General features: G+C 44.5%; 1 protein-coding gene across 2 annotated transcripts; it reads left to right on the top strand.

Annotated features, from left to right (window-relative positions):
- Window positions 1-507: 507 nt before the first annotated feature.
- LOC125508900 lies at window positions 508-5,954 on the top strand. 2 transcript variants are annotated; one of them, XM_048673698.1, is made up of 7 exons: window positions 508-702; window positions 1,096-1,223; window positions 1,306-2,279; window positions 2,384-2,554; window positions 2,628-2,801; window positions 3,122-3,328; window positions 3,417-5,954. In XM_048673698.1, the coding sequence occupies exons 4-7, from the start codon at window positions 2,474-2,476 to the stop codon at window positions 3,819-3,821; spliced, it is 867 nt and encodes a 288-aa protein (XP_048529655.1). In that variant the 5' UTR covers window positions 508-702; window positions 1,096-1,223; window positions 1,306-2,279; window positions 2,384-2,473; the 3' UTR covers window positions 3,822-5,954. The 2 variants fall into 2 exon arrangements, with proteins under 2 accessions (XP_048529655.1, XP_048529654.1); XM_048673697.1 differs by having other exon boundaries at window positions 1,306-2,554.
- Window positions 5,955-21,725: the final 15,771 nt, after the last annotated feature.

Genomic DNA, 21,725 nt, shown 5'->3' with positions numbered 1-21,725 from the left:
TGTGCCTCTTGTGAAAGGAAAAAATGTGTTTTTTGCGCAATTTTTTTTTTGTCGAAAAGTTAGGAAAGACCGATGGAAAACCAAAACATAAAAAAACCCTGAAAAAAACCGTCTAAAAAGCCGAAAATGCGTGCGAGAAAATAAAAAAAATCCGGAAGGAGCGTCCAGAGCGCGACATGTGGCGAATCGTTGAGAGCGCGCGAAGTAGCGTTGATCGTCGCGAGGCTCCCGAAGGAGCGCTCGTTAATTAGTTGCTCTCGACCGCGGATGGCTTGACGCAGTAGCCCTGGGCTTTCTCTGCTTCGCATTTTTGCACTACGGGCTGCGTTAGCTTCTCGGCCTTCGGTTTCTTGGAGATAAAACGTTCGGCCCGACTCCAAGCGTGAAGTTCGTGAAGTTGGAAGCTGAAGGACATCAGAACTGCCCCAGAATCCCCGCCGCGCTCCATTTTCTCTAGGCGAATTTTTCTTTTTACTCTGCGCGTGCGTGAATGGGCCGGCCTGATTAGCGTAGTCCCTCAATTGAGCGATCGGGCTTCACAGAAAATGTTCGAGACTGAAGTCGGAGATCTCGTGAAGTCGGTTGGAAACCTAGACGCAGCCAGCAACACCGCTCTCCCCCCCCTCCCCTACCACCGAGGACGCAGGCGAATGCCATCTCTTTCGACCTCGGCGATGCCCTCGGCGATGCCCTTCTGCGCAGGTGAGGCGGCCGCACCTACCTATCCCCACCTCTCCCGATACGATGCCGGCAGGTTGGCGAAATCTCGAGCCGCCGTGGGGATAAGGAAGAAAACCCTCCCAGGAAACGGATTGCTAGGATTACTCTTCCATCGTGCGGTATCTTCGGTCCCTTTCTTCGCAGGGCTAATCGGATTGGGCAACTGCCGCCGAGAGCCCTGTAGACCATCCCTTTTTTCAGCCCAAAGCGGTTACCTAGCCTTGCCTTAGCACAATTTTCTCCGAGTTAGATAAATCAGCTGTTAATCTGTTATATGCTCGCCCCAGCTCAGGCGGCTTCACGCGTGATACTTCAGGCTTGTGGGTGGGGGTCTGTGTAATTCCATTCACTTACGTCTGCTTTGTTTCTCGTCAGGTAAGCTTTTTGATCCGTCATCGCCCGTAAAGAAGATTAATGGCTGTTCAACCACGCTCTTGTATGAAACGCCCTCTGGCTTCGCAATTATATTTTGTGATGGGGTCAACCCCAACATTCCAATGGAGGTACTTGCTTTTCCGTTGCTTCATCCCGAAGAAGAATTCAAAATCATCTAACCACATTTTTCTCTGTTTTTCCTTCTTGCAGGACATCTGGGCATACCAACCAGAGGTTCTTAGTAGCCCATTTTCCTTCCTACCTATCTCATGCTTGTTGGCAACTGTAATGCATGCAAAATTCACTGCAATCTTTCACCACTCTTGATAGAGCTTGCACCCTCTCTATTACTTCGTCCGTTCCAAGATATTTGAAGGTCTAGGTTTGTTCCAAGTCAAACTTCCTTAACTTTGACCATGCTTATACTCTTTTTACTAATATTCTTAACATCAAATATATATAGTATACAAATATACTGTATGATGAATCTGATAAAACTAATTTGGTCTTGTAAATGTTTATATATTTTTCTATAGACTTGGCCAAACTAAAATATGTTTGATTTAGGAGAGTCTAGAAACTTCAAATATTTTGGAATGGAGGGAGTACTTTATATCACAATAAGTTTCATCAGTCCAACATGTGTACTCATCAATGAAGCACTAAACCTGAGAAAATAGGAATTGATTATACATATGCTCCTGCAACCAACTAACAAAATTCTTAAATATGAATACAAATTGCAAACATTCCAATATCTAAACACTTGGTTTTGACAGATACGTTGAGACCCAATTTCGAGGCCAGCGAAACATATAGGCAACCAGAGCAAGTAGTTGTGAAATTGAGTCAAGCTAGCGGAACCTATTTTTCTGTGTTGGAATTGATCATTATCTCCATGCTGCAGGTTTTGGTGTCATTGTGCGCCATCTTCAATGGGCAGACATCTGTTAATAGGCCCTTAAAAAATGATTTAGTGCTAAGTGGTTACTGTTATCCACAAATTTGTAGTGAGTGTTACATCGTCATAGCTAGCGATGAATGAGCTCTGACATGGTGCTTCTACCAAGAATGCCACTATGAATTTTTCTGATATACTATGATCTAGCTTCCCATATGAGCAGTTCTGTCAGTGCCGCTGAAGGAAGTGTGTAACAAAGACTTAAGCAACACTATACTTCACGGTTGGGGCACACCTACTGAATTACCCTGCCTCCTGTCATGATTTAGACACATTGCATGATATTTAACAAGCTTTTTTAAAAGCCCTCTTGTGTTTCTTTCTCAGAATGTCAGGGTGGTGAAATTCATTGAGTTTGAGGACAAGTCTACTGCCATTGACCTTGCCAAGGAAATTATTGATAACAAACTGTCTGACATGCTCACCGAGTTTTGTGGCTCTGAGCAGAAACTACTTGTTGGCCGTGCTGAATATAAAAGAATAATTGAAAGGAAGCTGGTTAGTGTAACTGTGTAAGCTTCCTCGTTGCTTCTCCTAGTGTGAACAGTATGCTCACCATTTGTTTTTTCAGGCAATAACCTGTCAGCATGATGATATTGTGGAGCAGATGATTTGGGGTCTAGAGAATATCATGCATAATTTATTGCCTGAACAAACATCAGAGCCGAGGGAGTACCGCTGCCTCAATAGCAAAGGATTAATCCTTTTCTTATGTCAATATGGCTTTCTTGTCAAAGAAGAGTTGGTGAGCAAACCGCTTGCCCTTATGTCCCCTTATATCTGACAGGCAAATGTTGTCTTCTTTATTGCTTCATTGTGATACAATTTTAGCCCTTTCTTTATTTTCAGTGCCATTACCAACCTTGAATAAGTCTTCTCTGGCAATGCAGTGTTAGTCCTTTTTGATTGATTGTGTGCTTATAATGCTTTATTGCCAATGAACAAAGTTATGCATAGACATACTATTCGTATTATAAATTAGAAAAATTAATTTAACGCTTTCTAGAACTTTTTACCTTTTTCCTGTTTCTATCATCACTGATAGCAATGCTCATTTCTATCCAGATTACTGAAAGCTTCGTTGAGATGGCTTGTCGCTTGTATCATTTCGAGTTAGGTGAACAGAAGAACTTGGATTCATTGTGCAGTACAATACAGGAATTGGTTGACGTATCATCTCTCACTAAGGATTGGAGTTTACTCAAATTGGCAACAGCTCTGAAGTTTCGTGTTTACCCTAATCAATCGTATGAAGTTTGGAAACTTTCTGAGGTGATTGTAATGTGTTCTATATGTATTTTAAGTATCCTTACGCTGGCAGTTGTCATTTGAACACTGAACTGAATTGTGTTTCTTTCAGATTTTGTCAGCTTCTGAGTATCTGAACATAAAATCCATGAGACGTCAATACAGAGAAGTGATTATGTCTGTGGTTGATGTCTTGTCGGTCTACAAAGATGTTCTTGCTCTCTATGAAAAAAGGCTTGAGATTCTTTCAGATATAAACCTCGTGCTGCCGCTGAGGCCAAAGAAGATCAAATTATGGAATGCTCGTTTTTTGAGAAAACTCAATTCGACTGATTTATGTACTGGCTCCAAAGTTGGAACAGAAGCTATTACTGATGTTGATGGTATGCTCGACTCCGCCACTGAAAATAATTGTAGTGGAGTAGCTCTAGTGAAGAGCAGTGAATTGGGTTTCTGTAACGTCCCAAGACCGGAGCTTCAGATGCCTTCCAGGGTTTCCGGGTTTTTCATCATGTGAGTTTGTTTGGTCCGTTGCATTTCATCTTTGCATCATGTGCATTGCATCATGTTATCATGCCATCATGTCATTTCTTTTCTTAACTCAACTAAATAAATTGCATAGATCGTTGATCTATTTAAATCGAGGGATATTCACAATGGTGATTTCTCTTTATAACATATTCAAAGTCTCCCAATATTATCAGGGAGCTACAATAAATATTCCATTCGTATGGGATCAACCCAAACAAACTTTCATTTCAAATCTCTCTCATTTTTTTTAAATATTCTAAGTCCTTGATCCTTCTCCAAATACTTCAATTCCAGTTGTGGCACTTTGAAATTTGTCAAAGTATCTCCATGCCAGTTTCCAACTCAACTTGTATTTATTTGGCCCTCCAAATAAATATTTTGCTTCTATCTCCTTTCTGTAAATAGTAAAGGAAAAAAATCATTTTTTTCCTTCTTTTCTTTTAATCCAGCCTGCTAGGCCTCCTATTTTTTTTCCTCCTTTGAGATGGTCCAAGGCCAAGCCGGCGCCCTCCCCCTAGGCCCGGCCGATCCCCTCCAAACCCTAGCCCGATCGCTCTCTTCCTCCGTTTTCCATCCAGCGCCGCTAGGGGCCTTCGCTCGAGGCCTTTTCCCCCATCTCCCTCGATCCCCATTCTCTCGATCCCCTTCATCCAGCGCCGCCACAGGGGAGGAGCCCCTCGTACCAGTGCCCGACCCCCATCGCCTCCTCATGTCCCTTGCCGCGCAGCGCCCGATCTCCTCGCTGCTGCTTCCGCCATGGTGCCGTGCCCTACTTCTTCTCCCGCGCCGACGCCCTCCTTTGGCTGCTCGTGCCTGCAGCTTCGTCCGCGAGCATGTGCAGCCATGGCGCCACAAGAGCCCGCACCCGACCCCCTCGCCGAGACCTTGGTCGCCGCCGCGCCTTCTTGCCTCTGTGCCTTGCCTCACCTCCTGCCTCCCTCTGCAGCGCCAGGCCGCAATCGCGCCTCCTCCTCGTCGAGTCCCCGTCGCTCGAGCGCTCGAGGAGAGGAGCTCCTCGAGCACCTGCGCCCCGCACCCGGCGTCCTCTGCGCCCAGCAGGAGCCCCAGCACCGGTCTTCCTACACCCGCGAGCACCACTACCTCCGGCGCGTCTCAGCCTCTGTTTCCGGCGACCTTGATCTCCCCTACGACAGCCCCCTGCATCGAGCTGCGGTAGCTCGACCGTTGCGCATGACCCTGTGTTTGACCCCGGGAGCACTTTCGGGTCTTTCCCCAACATCGCGTCTTCTTTTTGGATCACGCCAAGATCAGGGCCCTAGTACCACGACGACCGACGCAAGTTCCGCTACCGTCGCCAAAACCCGAGACAAAGTACCCTGACGGTTCGTCGAGACCGGCAAGTCACAAGATTGTCCTGGATATCGTCAAGTACCATGACGACCCTCGAAAACCTCGGATTCACCAAGTTCCCAGGACGACAAGTGTGACTCTTCGGATGCGCCAAGTTCGTCTACACAAAAACGCCTCATGTCGGCAAGACCCGCAAGTCGGACCCCGAACGATCGACGTCTCGTGGACCGTGTACAACTACCGTCGCCCCAAAGACGTTGGAGTCATCAAGTACCTCTCCGAAACGAACGTGAACGACTACCGCCGCTAAGATCACGAGTACCTCTACCGTCGTCATGTACCCCTACTTTCACTATGAACGTCCCGAGAACGTCTACTTCCTCTACTTGGCACCAATCGAGAACCGTCCCGTTTGCACACTTCGAAGGTATAACCCGAGACGACGTCCGTGTAACGAATGCTTGTGATGTTTGAGATGCTCATGTTCGAACCGTGTTCGAGTTGTCATTGCACGTTCCTTCTCAGTTGCCATGCCGTCGACCCATGGGGAACCCGGTATCCGGGATCACCCCACCATCCTCGCATGATCCGTTCATCCACATTTTCTCTTGCACCGACATCTCAATGAGTTGTCGGATCACCCGGAATGTTGCCGTGGCACCATTTCCGTGGTAGTTGGCATGGCACCCTTTTTGTTCCGCCATGACGACCAAATGCTTCATAATGCTCATGTCAACTCTTAATAAAAATTGCATAAAACTTGCTCATGTCATTCGCATCATGATAATAACACTTAAATGTTTAAAATTGTTGTTGCACCAAATTGATAAATGCATATGGGGATTTACCGGATTTGTTGTTGGTTATATCCGGCCTCATTTAATTTGTTTAGATAGTATAGTTTTGTTATGCTTCACCTCTTGCCATGTTAACCAACATTTAATTTTGTTGAGTATCTAACCGAGAGAGAACTAAATATTTGATGTGGTGTTTTGTCCATATGCAACTCGTTGCATATTGAGCTCCACTTAACTTGTAGAGTTGTTTGTGCACTTTGCCATGCCATGCATATTTAAACCGGACATGCATCATTCTTGGTTGTGCATCATGCCATGTTTACGTGATGGTTGTTTACTATGGTGTTTGCTTTTTTCCGGTGTTGTTTCTTCGGGTTGGTTCCGTTAACGTCGCGTTGTGAGGAACCGTTCGACTATGTCCGTTTGTCTTTTTCATGGACTCGTTCTTCTTTCTTGCGGGATTTCAGGCAAGATGACCATACCCTCGAAATCACTTCTATCTTTGCTTGCTAGTTGCTCGCTCTTTTGGTATGCCTATGCTGCGATACCTATCACTTGCTTATCATGCCTCTCATATTGTTAAGCCAAGCCTCTAACCATTTTGTCCTAGCAAACCGTTGTTTGGCTATGTTACCGCTTTGCTCAGCCCCTCTTATAGCGTTGTTAGTTGCAGGTGAAGATTGAAGTTTGTTCCTTGTTGGAACATGGAGATGTTGTTCCTTGTTGGAACATGTTTACTTGTTGGGATATCATAATATATCTTATTTAATTAATGCATCTATATACTTGGTAAAGGGTGGAAGGCTTGGCCTTATGCCTGGTGTTTTGTTTCACTCTTGCCGCCCTAGTTTCCGTCATATCCGTGTTATGTTCCCAGATTTTGCGTTCCTTATGCGGTTGGGTTATAATGGGAACCCCTTGACAGTTCGCTTTGAATAAAACTCCTCCAGCAAGGCCCAACCTTGGTTTTACCATTCGCCACCTAGTCTTTTTCCCTTGGGTTAGGCCAGCCCAAGGGTCATCTTTATTTTAACCCCCCCGGGCCAGTGCTTGTCTAAGTGTTGGTCCAAAACAAAGCCACTTGCGGCGCCACCTCGGGGAAACTTGAGGGCTGGTTTTAGCTGTACGTAGTATTCATCCGGTGTTGCCCTGAGAACGAGATATGTGCAGCTCCTATCAGGATGTCGGCGCATCGGGCGGTCTTGCTGGACTTGTTTTACCATTGTCGAGGATGTCTTGTAACCGGGATTCCGAGTCTGATCGGGTCTTCCTGCTAGAAGGAATATCCTTCATTGACCGTGAGAGTTTGTGATGGGCTAAGTTGGGACACCCCTGCAGGGATTTGAACTTTTGAAAGCCGTGCCCGCGGTTATGGGCAGATGGGAATTTGTTAATGTCCGGTTGTAGAAAACCTGAAGATGACCTTAATTAAAATACATCAACCGCGTGTGTAACCGTGATGGTCTCTTCTCGGCGGAGTCCGGGAAGTGAACACGGTGTTGGAGTTATGCTTGACATAGGTTGCTCTAGGATCACTTCTTGATCATAGATTTTCGACCGTGCTTTTGCCTTCCCTTCTCGCTCTCATTTGCGTATGTTAGCCACCATATATGCTAGTCGCTTGTTGCAGCTTCACCTCATACCTTTACCTTACCCATAAGCCTAAATAGTCTTGATCGCGAGGGTGTGAGATTGCTGAGTCCTCGTGACTCACAGATACTTCCAAAACCAGCTTGCAGGTGCCGATGAGTCCATGCAGATGACGCAACCAAGCTCAAGGAGGAGCTCGATGAAGATCTTGTCCTTTGTGTTGTTTTGTTCTAGTTGATCAGTAGTGGAGCCCAGACGGGACGATCGGGGATCTGTGTAGCATTTGGGATAGTCTTCTTTTATTTTGGTTCCGTAGTCGGACCTTGATTGTATCTGGTTGATGTAACACTTTATTCATGTAATTGTATGAAGTGGTGATTGTAAGCCAATTATGTATCTCTTTCCCTTATGTATTACATGGGTTGTGTGAAGATTACCTCACTTGCGACATTGCTTTCAATGCAGTTATGCCTCTAAATCGTGCTTCGACACGTGGGAGATATAGCCGCATCGAGGGCATTACAGTTTCCTGAGACACGACACGATGTTACTTATGATATGCAGGCTGGAGATACTGATACAAAGCATACAAGTGCAGCACGAAGCATGGGTGAAACTCAGAAAGAGAATAACATTAAAGAACCTGGTGTAATGGGAGTGAAAGCAGCGGACAGCTTGGAAAATTTTGAGCTGCTTCAGACTGCTGATGCTAGCAACAAAACGACTGCACAGCTTACTCAAGGAACTACTGGAAATGGGATGAAGGCTCTAGACAGTGCAGGTGAAAGCATGCAGAGCGGACAGGTATTTTCCCCGAGAGGCGACGAGAGCAAAGAATTGGATTTCCCTGCGACACTACAAGATGTTCCTTGTGATAAGCAAACGAGTGCAGCACAAAGCACGTGTGAAACTGCGAAAAAGAATAACATTGAAGAATCTGGTGCAAAGAGAGTGAAAGCAGAGGACAACTTGGAAAAATTTGAGCTGCCTCGGACTGCTGATGCTAGCAACGAAACGACTGCACAGTCTACTCATCAAGAAACTAGTGGAAATGGGATGAGTGCAGCACAAAGCACGGCAGCGGACAGCTTGGAAAATTCTGAGCTGCCTTGGACTGCTGATGCTAGCAACGAAATGACTGCACAGTCCTCATCAAGAAACTAGTGAAAATGAGATGAGTGCGGCACAAAGCACGGGTGAAACTGAGAACAAGAATAACATTGATGAAACTGTTGCTGATGGAGTGAAAGCAGAGGAAAGTTTGGCAGATGTCATGCAGTCTCAGACTGATGACTCTAACCTGCACATGACTGCACCGCAGGACCCAAATAAGAGCCAAGTTGAGCAGACTCAAAAAGCTGCAGAAGGCGAGCTTACCAGAAGCCAAGCTGAGTAGACTCAAAAGGCTGCAGAAGGCGAGCTTACCAGAAGCCAAGCTGAGCAGACTAAAAAGGCTGCAGAAGGCGAGCTTACCAGAAGCCAAGCTGGGCAGACTCAAAAGGCTGCAGAAGGCGAGCTTACCAGAAGGGAAAAGTTCAGAGTGAAGGACATTTTGGCTGAGGACGAAGCCAAGACCAAGCCAGCAAAGCAACGTCTATGGAGGTGGCTTATTCCCTGCCTCTCTGAGCAATGAGTCTTGTCTATCTTCATTCACTGGAGTGCATTAAATCATACTCCCTCCCGTCCCACAATATAAAACAAGCTTGCAAAAAAGTCTTACATTATGGGGCGGAGGGAGTACCTAATTATCATGTAGGAATGGATTTGGGGTTCAAAACTTGTAACGTTTGGTAGTGATCTGAACTTACTACATTATATGTCCTGTTCACCTTTAAACTAAACAATCGTGATGTGTTTGTGTATTTGTTGGTGCAATGTATAAGAGCATCTGTGGCAAATCCCCTAAACAGTTTTAAATTGGACGCAGATAAGTTCGAGTCCTCAATGTGTGGGATTTGACCATGACAAATCGAACGTTTATTATGGCAATTTATATTTGTTGGCGATGACGAGTTTATATTTGTTGACCATGACAAGTTTAGTTGGTAAGTATGGCAAATTCGCTCTTAGTTTGTTTTTTGTTAAAATAATATTGTGCTTGTCAACTAAATTTGTCATAGAAAACGTTTGATTTGCTATGGTAAAAGTTCTGACGTTTGGATTTTATAATTTTCATTTTCTTTTGAACCGGAGAAAAGCTTTCTATTAAGCATGAACAAACAACCACGGGCAGATCGATGGCTACATCTTGATGCACTAAAGCTAACAAGGGCCTCCTGCTACACAGTTTCTTATCCTTTGAGCCCATACTTATTTGCTTTGGTTGCGGAAGGCCTATCGGTATTGCTTTTGGAGGCAGAAGCTATGGGACAATTGGAGGGGAGTGAAGGTATTGAGAGACGCCCCATCTGTTTCACATCTAGTTTTGCCGACGACTTCTTAATTTTGATTGAAAGCTAATGCTCGGAATGCTAGTTGTTTGAAGAAGATTTCAGATTATTACTGTATGTTAGAGTACTATATATATAGTCATATAACCTTTTGTATTTACCTCATTGTATAAGAAATTTTCTGCATATTTCCTGTATCTGTACATATATATGAGTTGAGATTCTCTACAATACCGTAGTGCGGATGATATATGGGGCCAAGTCCCACATGGCAGTGACTGCACTGCATCGTATGATACTGCAAAAGATCCCAACCTCATATAGCCTTGTCCCTCCTCAAATGAATGTATCTAGCACTAACTTGATGATAGATACATTCATTTAAAGGACAAGCTTTTTCGGACGGAGGGAGTATTTTCTAACAAGCCCTAATTTTTTTCGCATGCCGCAACTCATGTTCGATCCCATCTATCGCCGCTGCTGTACTGCCCCGAGCGTGTCTCTCTGGTCAAAATCCCCAGCCGTGACGTCTCGCTGCCGGTGCAGCCGCACGCGTTCTCTCTCATCTCGCCTTCAGCGGCTGCACGCGCGTCCATGGCTGCACGCGCTTGCTGCACATGCCCCGAGTGTCTGCGTGCTGACTTCCGCCCGTCTGTTCGTCGCCTGCTCACATGATGCACTCGGCCACGTCCGGCAAAATTTCGTGTTTTGACCCTTTTCGTGTACTTTAGCAGGATCTGACCCTAGTTGGAATTATTTCGGGATTTGACCCTTTTGGCTACCGCCGCAGACCCTGGTGGTAGCTTTTGACAACCTACCGTCGCACCGCCAGGCGGTAGGTGGCATAGACGGCCGTTTGGCCGTTAACGGCCTGCCACGTGGCAAAGTACCCTACCGTCGTGGCCCGCGGCGGTAGGATAGCAGAACCTACCGCCGGGGTCCATGGCGGTAGGGTCCTGGATAAGGTTGTGAGGGGTGGGGCTGTGCTCCCCGACCCACTCATTCACCCCCATTCCCCATTCTCACTCTTTCCAGCTGCCTCTTCTCCCTCTTCTCCTCACACAAGTCCCTCTCAAATCTCACTCATTTGCTTGAGATTTGTCCGGTGGATTTGGAGCACTTTCATCACCCAAGGTACCTCCCTCACTCTCCCTAATTTTGGTTGGCTGGAATCATGTGTTTTGCTCATTTTTCTGCAAACCCTAGTTCATGATTTTGTGTGTGGTGAAAGCAATGTATATGATGCATTTAGGGTAATGTTTGTGCTTTGACAATGTATTGTGTGACTAGCATTGTTTGGGGTACTAAGAACTAGCATTTAGGGTTTTGTTAGGGTTAGGTTTAATGTCATGGTTAGGGTTAAGGTTATGGTTAGGGTTATGCTTAAGTATATGCTTATGATGACCGTATAGTAGTTACCCCTCGAATTGTAGCTCGATCTAGTCCTAGGGTTAGAGTTTTTGTCAAGAAACGTTAGGATTTTTGCCTTGGGTGACCGTTATAGTAATCCCTCGACTTGTAGGATGGGATCAATCATCTTTGTTGAGACGTCTGCGGAGGCGGCGGCGAAGCATGAACATGCAGTCATTGAGGAAAAGATGGACCCGTGGGTCGAAGCCGTCAATGCATTAAATGCGGCTTGTAGAGACTTTTCAAATTACTATGTGTCCAAGTGCGACGATGACAAAGTTAAGTTGTACGAAGCTAAAGAGAAAAACAGAAGCAAGCTCAAGAAGGAAGAGAAATTTCATAGACGTGCTCTTGCATAGCAATTTGCATTGTGCGAAACAAGGGATGAAGTGCATGAGATGGACTTTAAAAACCCTAGCCAGATCATTGACTGGCTAGTTAGGCAACCAGCATCACCGATAGCTAGTCGGGCTTCTCATTGGGCTTGGGTTCGTGAAAGAAATGATGTCATTTGTTGCAATCCGGGGCCGTACGACAAAGATGTCGTGTTGATGGACGAATAAACGGGGTTGAACCACATGATGTCGTAGTGTCATTTGGACTATAATGGCATGTATCCTTATCATTTATATGTAACCTATGTCATTTGAACTTCTACTTATGTTATGTAAGCTATGTCATTTGAATTCGTTCTTATGTTATGTACCTTATGTCATTTTAACCCGTGAGAACTTTGTGTCTTAGGTCATTCTAAATAAGCTATGCTTTGTGTTTGTCTTATATCATTTGATTTAAGTTTTGGTTTGTTCAATTTCCTGTAGCATGAAAAAAAGACCCCGACGTTGCAGATAGAATATGAGAAGTGTGAAGGAGAACGACGCTGTAGGATGATGATGGAGCTTCAAAAATGGATTAAGAGTTGTGAAGAGGCAAACACAACTGTGAGTGATTTCAACAAGTATGTTTTCTGTGACTTCCCTGAAGAGCTCGAGAAAGAAAAATGGAAGATAGTTCTCGAGTTCCAAGAGAAGGAAGATGAGTGTAGATGGACTTTGGCAATGGAGATAGCGTTCTCCATAAGCATTGATGAATTCACCGACCTGGACATGGCAAAGCCCGAGCAGATCATTGGATGGGCAATCAAACAAGGAGTGTCGGAGAATCCAACCCGATGAGCTCGATGGTCCTGGTTCCACGAGGAAAAGGGTTCGATGATCCATTAGGCGGGTTCTGCCGAGTATCAACCGAAGCCTAATCCACAACGTGATGCACAAGTCGAACGTTGATGTTGACCGAACCTCGGTGGCAAAATCCGATGTGTTATTGCGTCCCGATCTTTCACGATACTCCACCTTTAGTAGCAGCAACCTCTCACCCTCGCACGTGATGTACACAAATTGAGGGTTTGAACCTTGCGGCCCAGCACGAGAAAACCAATCTCGACGAAGGTACTCATATGCAAAACAATTTCCACAAAGAGAAATCGCAACACAGAGGTTTTCTAAAGATCCCTCCAAAACTTGATACGGGTGTCTACCACATCGTTTCTATTTCATAAAAAAACAACCTGCCTTTACATGATCGCATCCTCTATTACTTATAGTTGATCCGACTAATCAACTTGACCGTCACGTAGAAGTAATCTATCCCTACATGCTACACACAAGTAAAAAGGAAACTAAGACTATAATCTATCCTGGACTCTATACTATATTTAATTAGTTGCCTTTTACATCTAGGCAACAAACCCCATGTATTTATCTTCACTGTAGGTGGACCCCATCCCAAGTCCTTGAGAGATAGATGACCACGTACATCTCCTTCCGGTACATGTTCCTTGCGTGGTAAAAATAGAAACACAAATCCTTCTTTAAACCTTCCTTTAACTCCTTTTATATCTTCAAGTAAATAGCCATAATTCTTAGTTGCATGCACCGAAATGAATTTGCCTCTACAATTGGAACTAAATAGCATTCTAGGCTGGCATCCATCTCATGTTTCTCTCTCTTTATTTCCTGGATCATTGTATGCATGTCAAGTATTTGAAATAAATCTTATTTGGTCCTGAGCCTGGACATGTTTCTCCTTTTGGCCTATATTAATTATGTGTGATGCATCAACGTGCATGCAAGTATTTACTAGTGTATCCTCATCTTCATTACTTGGCCGGAGATACTCCGGTGTAGATGCTTTGTATTTTTAGACAACATCGGATTCAGATGCAACGTCGATAACCTCATTGTTTTTATTACAGCAGGTCCTATCATCCTCTCCCCCTTGAATGGAAACCGTCCTCGTTTCGACTCAATCTCTTCAGCAATATTTCCATCCAAATACTGAATGGTGACGACGGAAATTTCAGTAGCTTCAACCTTTTTATTTTCTTCTTTTTGCTCTTTAATCTTCTCAAGATGTTCTTTCCTCCAAGAAATAAAACGCTCCTCACCCATAGGCACAAGGTTGCACTTCTTACCCATCTTGACAGTATATGTGTGTCTTTTGCAATCATATGCCACATCATGATCTTTGTACCTTGGCTCACCCAATAACAAGTGACATGTAATCATCGCTGCTGGAATCACGTCGCACAAAACCTACAAAAATAATTACCCAACAAAAAAGGTACCTTAGTTTGGTGCGTGACAGTGAGCTCTTCATGACCCCAACGAAATAGGTATGGTTGTAGATGCTTTGTATTTTTAGACAACATCGGATTCAGATGCAACGTCGATGACCTCATTGTTTTTATTACAGCAGGTCCTATCATCCTCTCCCCCTTGAATGGAAACCGTCCTCGTTTCGACTCAATCTCTTCAGCAATATTTCCATCCAAATACTGAATGGTGACGACGGAAATTTCAGTAGCTTCAACCTTTTTATTTTCTTCTTTTTGCTCTTTAATCTTCTCAAGATGTTCTTTCCTCCAAGAAATAAAACGCTCCTCACCCATAGGCACAAGGTTGCACTTCTTACCCATCTTGACAGTATATGTGTGTCTTTTGCAATCATATGCCACATCATGATCTTTGTACCTTGGCTCACCCAATAACAAGTGACATGTAATCATCGCTGCTGGAATCACGTCGCACAAAACCTACAAAAATAATTACCCAACAAAAAAGGTACCTTAGTTTGGTGCGTGACAGTGAGCTCTTCATGACCCCAACGAAATAGGTATGGTTGCGGACGTGTTGTCACTGGTAGATTCAACTTTTCCACCATCTCGATGCTTGCAGCGTTGATCAAATTCATGTGATCGATCGTCAAGGTACATGATTTCTCTCTCACCACCGCACGGGTGTGAAAAAGCCCAGTCCAACGGCCTTCCTCCTCCAACTGAAATCTATAGCTTAACTTACTGAATAACGATGCGCTCGCCATCTTCTCCATAGTGTCATGAACAACCTGATGCTCTGAATACCACCTGATGTGGACCGAACCTCGGTGGCGAGATCTAATCTGTTATTGCGTCCCGATCTTTCACGACACTCCACCTTTAGTAGCAGCAACCTCTCATCCGCGCACGCGATGTACACGAAGTAGAAGGTTTGAACCTTGCGGCCCAGCACGAGAAAACCAATCTCTACGAAGGTACTCACGCGCAAAACAATTTCCACAAAGAGAAATCGTAACACAGAGGTTTTCTAAAGATCCCTTCAAAACTTGATACGGGTGTCTACCACATCGTTTCTATTTCATAAAAAAACAACCTGCCTTTACATGATCGCATCCTCTATTACTTATAGTTGATCCGACTAATCAACTTGACCGTCACGTAGAAGTAATCTATCCCTACATGCTACACACAAGTCAAAAGGAAACTAAGACTATAACCTATCCTGGACTCTATACTATATTTAATTAGTTGCCTTTTACATCTCGGCAACAAACACCATGTATTTATCTTCACTGTAGGTGGACCCCATCCCAAGTCCTTGAGAGATAGATGACCACGTACATCTCCTTCCGGTACATGTTCCTTGCGTGGTAAAAATAGGAACACAAATCCTTCTTTAAACCTTCCTTTAACTCCTTTTATATCTCCAAGTAAATAGCCATAATTCTTGGTTGCATGCACCGAATGAATTTTGCCTCCTACAATTGGAATAGAATAGCATTCTAGGCTGGCTTCCATCTCATGTTTCTCTCTCTTTATTTCCTGGATCATTGTATGCATGTCAAGTCCTGAAATAAATCTTATTTGGTCCTGAGCCTAGACATGTTTCTCCTTTTGGCCTATATTAATTATGTGCGATGCATCAACGTGCATGCAAGTATTAACTAGTGTATCCTCATCTTCATTACTTGGCCGGAGATACTCCGGTGTAGATGCTTTGTATTTTCGGACAACATCGGCTTCAGATGGAATGTCGACGACCTCAGTGTTTTTATTACAGCAGGTCGTATCAAACGTATTAAGGAGATTAGGGCCTACTTTCGGCTTATTAGGCAATGAAGCTGTTCCCGGTGTAGAACACTTGTCATTTGAATATTTGGCATTTGAACCAATGCTCTAAGTCATTTAAATTTGGTAGATGAAACTTGATGTAATGAACTTCATGTAATGATGTGATGTTATTTATGCATTTCTGTGGTATTTAAACATGCTGATTGAATGTTTGTCAGAACGGATCAATGCTCTAAGTCATTTACATAGTAACGATGTAATGTCATTTACATTGTATGGCTAAAAAAGAAAGGAAAAGGCAAAGGGCTAAAATAGATAGGCAAAGGAAAAGGCAGGTAGCGTGGCCACCTTACTGCCATGGCCCTTGGCGGTTGGGTGACCAACCTTATCACAGAAAAGGGCGGAGTTTTCCTCACAGAGCAGGTGGCCACCCTACTGCCATGGCCCTTGGCGGTAGGGTGGCCAACCCTACCGTAGAAAAGGGCGAATTTTTCATCATAGAGCATGTGGCCACCCTACCGCCATGGACCTTGGCGGTAGAGTGGCCAACCCTACCATGGAACAGGGCGACGTTTTCGTCACAGAGCAGGTGGCCACCCTACCGCCAAACAAGGCGACGTTTTCGTCACAGAGCAGGTGGCCACCCTACCTCCATGGCTCATGGCGGCAGGTCGGCATATCCTACCGCCAAGATGAATTGCGATAGGGGTGCAAAGCAGAGTTTGCCTGGTTTTTCATCATTTTCAGGAGTCGCAGTAACTCACAGCATAGCACAACAAATGAAGTGCACAATCATGTAAAAATTAAGGCTACGGCATAGTTCATGACTTGCAAATTAAGTACATAGTTCATCACAAGTTCTCGAATCGAAGACATAGTTCATTACAAGTTTCTCAAATCAAAGACATAGTTCATGACAAGTTTTTCGAATCAAAGGCATAGTTCATGACAAGTTTCTCTAATCGAAGGCCTTATTGGGTCACACAAGGCCATTTTCCTTTCTTGTCGTGCGCCTCATCCTCCTCTTGGGCTTCACGAGCCCTTGCAAGCTTTCTTGCCCTCTCCTCTTCACGAGCAATCTTCTCCTTGCATGCCCTCTCCTCCTCACGCTTCTTTCGCTCCATCTTCTCCTTTTGACGACACTCTTCATCCAAGCCTCTCTAAAATGCTTCTTCAAACAACCGCTGCCTGATACGTCTCCAATGTATCTATAATTTTTGATTGTTCCATGCTGTTATATTATCATTCTTGGATGTTTTACAACCATTTTATAATCATTTTTGGTACTAACCTATTGACATAGTGCCCAGTGCTAGTTGTTTTCTTCTGCTTGTTTTTCACATCGCAGGAAATCAATACCAAACGGAGTCCAAACGCAGCAAAACTTTTTGTGGATTTTTTTGGACCAGAAGACACCGTATGGGGCTATGGGCGAAGAAAGTACCTAAGGGGTGCTCCAAGGGGAGCACAACCCACCAGAGCGCACCTAGGGGCCCAGGCACGCCCAGGTGGGTTGTGCCCACCTCGGTGGCCTCCCGCGCCACCTCTTTGCTCTATAAACACCCCAATATTCCAGAAACCCTAGGGGAGTCGACGAAAATCAATTCCAGCCGCGACAAGTTCTATAACCACCAGATCCAATCTAGACACCATCACAGAGGGGTTCATCATGTTCATTGGTGCCTCTCCGATGATGCGTGAGTAGTTATTTGTAGAACTACGGGTCCATAGTTAGTAGCTAGATGGCTTCCACTCTCTCTCTCTCTCTTGATTCTCAATACAATGGTCTCTTGGAGAACCATATGATGTAAGTCTTTTTGCGGTGTGTTTGTTGGGATCCGATGAACTTTGAGTTTATGATCGGATCTATGTTTTTATCCATGAAAGTTATTTGAGTCTACTTTTGATCTCTTATATGAATGCTTGATTATAGCATCGTATTTCTTCTCCGATATTTGAGTTTTGTTTGGCCAACTTGATCTATTTATCTTGCAATGGGAAGAGGTGCTTTGTGATGGGTTCGACGGTGCTTGATCCCAGTGACAGAAAGTGAAACGGCACGTATGTATCGTTGCTATTAAGGATAACAAGATGGGGTCTATTTCTACATAAATAGATCTTCTCTACATCATGTAATCGTTCTTATTGCATTACTCCATTTTTGCATGAACTTAATACACTAGATGCATGCTGGATAGTGGTTGATGTGTTGAGTAATAGTAGTAGATGCAGGCAGGAGTCGGTCTACTAATATTGGATGTGATGCCTATATGATGATCATTGCCTGGATATCGTCATGATTATTTGAAGTTCTATCAATTTCCCAACAGTAATTGTTTTCCCACCGTTTGTTATTTTTCTCGAGAGAAGCCACTAGTGAAACCTACGGCCCCCGAGTCTCTTCTTTAATATATTTGCCTTCACGATCTATTTTATTTGCTTTCCTTTTCAGTTTTATTAAACGAAAAATACAAAAATACCTTGCTGCAATTTATTTTGTTTGCGATCCATCTATCCAATCTATTACAACTTTCTCACGTTCATTTGCCAATTTTTGGTGCCGTTGCCCGAAAGGGATTGACAACCCCTTTAACACGTCGGGTTGCGAGTATTTGTTATTTGTGTGCAGGGGCTGTTTACGTTGTGTTGCAAGGTTCTCCTACTGGTTCAATAACCTTGGTCTCATCACTGAGGGAAATACGTATCATCGTTATGCTACATCATCCCTTCCTCTTTGGGGAAATACCGACGTAGTTCTAGCAGACATCACTGCCTCCTTAAACAATCTTGATGTTGATCTTTTTTAACATCTTCTGGCACATCTTGACATCCCATGCGAAGTACTTACAAAGTGGAGGCAGTGACTACGTAGGAAGAACAAATTTGGTTACTAGTAAGATAGGTTCAAGTTGAAGCAACATTGTGAATACTCTTTGAACTTGAACGGCATACCAGCGGTACATCATAGGCATGAGTTGGACGAGGAAGATCATAGGCATAGTTGGGAAAAACAAAATATTTTCTTCCTTCTGTCCATGACTTCTTGTGGTCGGTGGATACCTTCACTTTGAAAACATCTCCACACCAGCATGATGGAGTTCTCATATCTTTGTCCTTCACCTTATCCAACTTGGCCTCTGCCCACTTGTCCGGCATGTCCTCGCGATTAGCACACGGGGGCCTCGTCATGGAACCGGATGAAGCCATGCCTATGAAGAACAGTTGGGTTGTTAGTAGAGTAAATAAGCATGTATAGATGCAAGAAAAAAATAAACAAGAACGAATTAAGTCAATAAATTCAATTACCATTCGTATTATTTCAACCATTGGGGTTATGTAAAATGTCAATAGGCCTTCTTCTATCAACCTTTCTCATCCTACGACCACGACCATCGGATCCTCTAAGACTCGACCATCCTCCACGCCCACCAATAGTGCCTCCTCGTCCACTACCTCTAAGATTCGTCCGTCCTCCATGACCACCACTCCTACCTCCTCGTATCCCGCCAAAACCTCTTCGGCCACCCGTTTGACTAGTGGGAGTGTTGGCATCGGTCCATGGCCTTTTGGTGCATTTCCTAACATTATGTCCCAACTCGTCACATTGACCACAACCTGTTGATGTCTGGTGCCTCCATGAAATGGCCGCTACCAAATTGTTTCATTCCGGTGTATCCAGCTAGATCATCCATGTCACCCCTAAACCTCTTCTTTCTTCTTCTTCCCTTTGTAGGCACCATGTGTTCGGGATCAGGGACGATGTGTGGCCCATCGTACTCAAGCCACTATGATTGATCGAGAAGGGTATGCAACCTAGGAGCCCATGTCAACCTCATTTGTCCAATGTAAACTAGTGCAACCGCACGGTGGTACCACCGGATACGTTTAAGTTTCTGAACCTTGCCGCGGTCATCACGTGCGAACAAGGCCAATGATACATGTGAGGTCTCTCACACTGACACTACCGGTTCTTGAGGTGCACCTCGTACGCAACTCCACTGTATGTCACGCCGTCCCTTGTTGTGCCACCTGGCTCATCGACTTGGTAGATTTGTTCTTTTTCATTGTAACTAATGATTTTTTGACACGAGGACTTGCGCGCTTGATGCTTCAACCGATCCTCAAATTTGAAGGGAAACTCCATCTTTTCACCTATCCATTTGGCGGTGACTTCAGAATGCCTCAGAAAATACTCGTTGAGCTTGAAGAAAGTATATTTCACTATTGTAGTCACCAGCAAGGAACAGACACCCTTGAGCACATTGTTGAAGCATTCCACCATGTTACTTGTCATGTCTCCGTATCTGAAACCTCCTTCGTCATGAGCACGTGACCACTTAGGCTTCTCCGGAAGATGCCTTGTCAAGAATTCTCTCCCTTCTTTGTTCTTCTCCAATGCCTTGAATAGTTTATCATAGCAGCTTTGGAATGTTTCGGTGTTGAATGCCACACAAACATGGGTAAGATCCATGCAAACTCATTAGTCTTGCATGCCCAATAAAAGATTGCCACAAAGTGCCTCATGCACCAATGGTGTTGGTGCTTTTGATAGCCTACAATGTCAACTTCTATTTCTTTGAGAATCCCATGATGGCGATCCAATATGATGCACACCTCTCTTGTGGGGCCAATCACCTTCGTCCTCACATGACCCATAAACCACTCCCAGTTGTCATCGTGCTCGGAAGACACCAATGCAAATGCCACCGACAACACATTGTCATTGTACGAGTGGGACACTGCCACCATCAACGTGCCCTTGTACTTGCTGGTCAAGAACGTGCCATCAATTGACAAGACGGGGCGGCAATGCCTAAATGCCTCGATGCATTTCCAAAAGCTCTAAAAATCTCGATGAAACACTCCCTCAATTGACTCGACCCTATGGCGCATGCCTGGGTTCCGATGAGCAATGGCTCCCAACATTCTCGGAAGAATATTGTACAAAGCGACATAATCACCATGCAACATCCTTATAGCATTTACCTTGGCCATCCATACCTTTCCATACTTGACCTCGTACATGTATCGTTCGAAGACCGAACTCATGAGGAACTTCACCTTCACGGTTGGATTGTGGGATATCTCATTCAACAATTTGTAGCCTAGATACTCAGACGTGAGTTGGCACTATCCCTTTCTTCGGTCCGCTTTGTCCGTCGGTGTGCACTCGTGGGTGGCCACACAACTCTTCAACTCCCATTACCCGGTTTCGTTGATCTTTCTTCCATGGACCTTCCATGGGCAACCTTCTTTGTCACATTTGATGGTGTAGCACACATTTTGATTCGAATGACCAACAATGTACGTCCTATGGTTTCGAATGGTGTAGTCACTCAACCAATATTGAACTCTTGCAAACAACCAAACTTGATTCCTTTCTTCAAATGAGCATTCTCGTCATCACCCGGTGGCCTTGGATCAGCCATCCTCGGGCAAGTTGATGGTTTGACCAAATACAACCTCATGCCACCATCAACAATAGCTTTGTCGGCAACACTAAGATCACGAAGCAATGAGGGTCCTATTTCCTTGCCATTAACCTTCTTGTAGACTTTATTTTCTTGCGCCGTGAATCCATCCTTGCCCAATTCTTCCGTCGGACCTTCGACATCTGACTCATACCTACACATATGGCTATAAGGGAGGTTACAATCCATGTCTTGTTAATGCACAATGACATCCAAGTCACCAATGGGATTGTAATGAATCTCTTCTCATTCCGCATACACATCATCTTGAGCAATAACTCATCAACATTAGCAATGGCATCTTCATCAACATGAACAATGGCATGTTCATCAACATGAGCAATGGCCTCATCTCCAACATGATCAAAATCATGTATTTGGGAGGACACACTCCGGTGGAGGACACATTCCAATGCAATTGAGAGGCGATGGGAACACTCTTTAATCAGGACTTCACTCCCGCTCCCACATCATACCTCCCAATAAGCTTCACCTCATCACTTGGGTTAATCC

This window comes from Triticum urartu, chromosome 5 (assembly GCF_003073215.2).
Source record: "Triticum urartu cultivar G1812 chromosome 5, Tu2.1, whole genome shotgun sequence".
Classification (NCBI taxonomy): domain Eukaryota; kingdom Viridiplantae; phylum Streptophyta; class Magnoliopsida; order Poales; family Poaceae; genus Triticum; species Triticum urartu.
The sequence above is the reverse complement of the archived record's forward strand: the minus strand, read 5'-3'. Positions and strand labels throughout refer to the sequence as shown.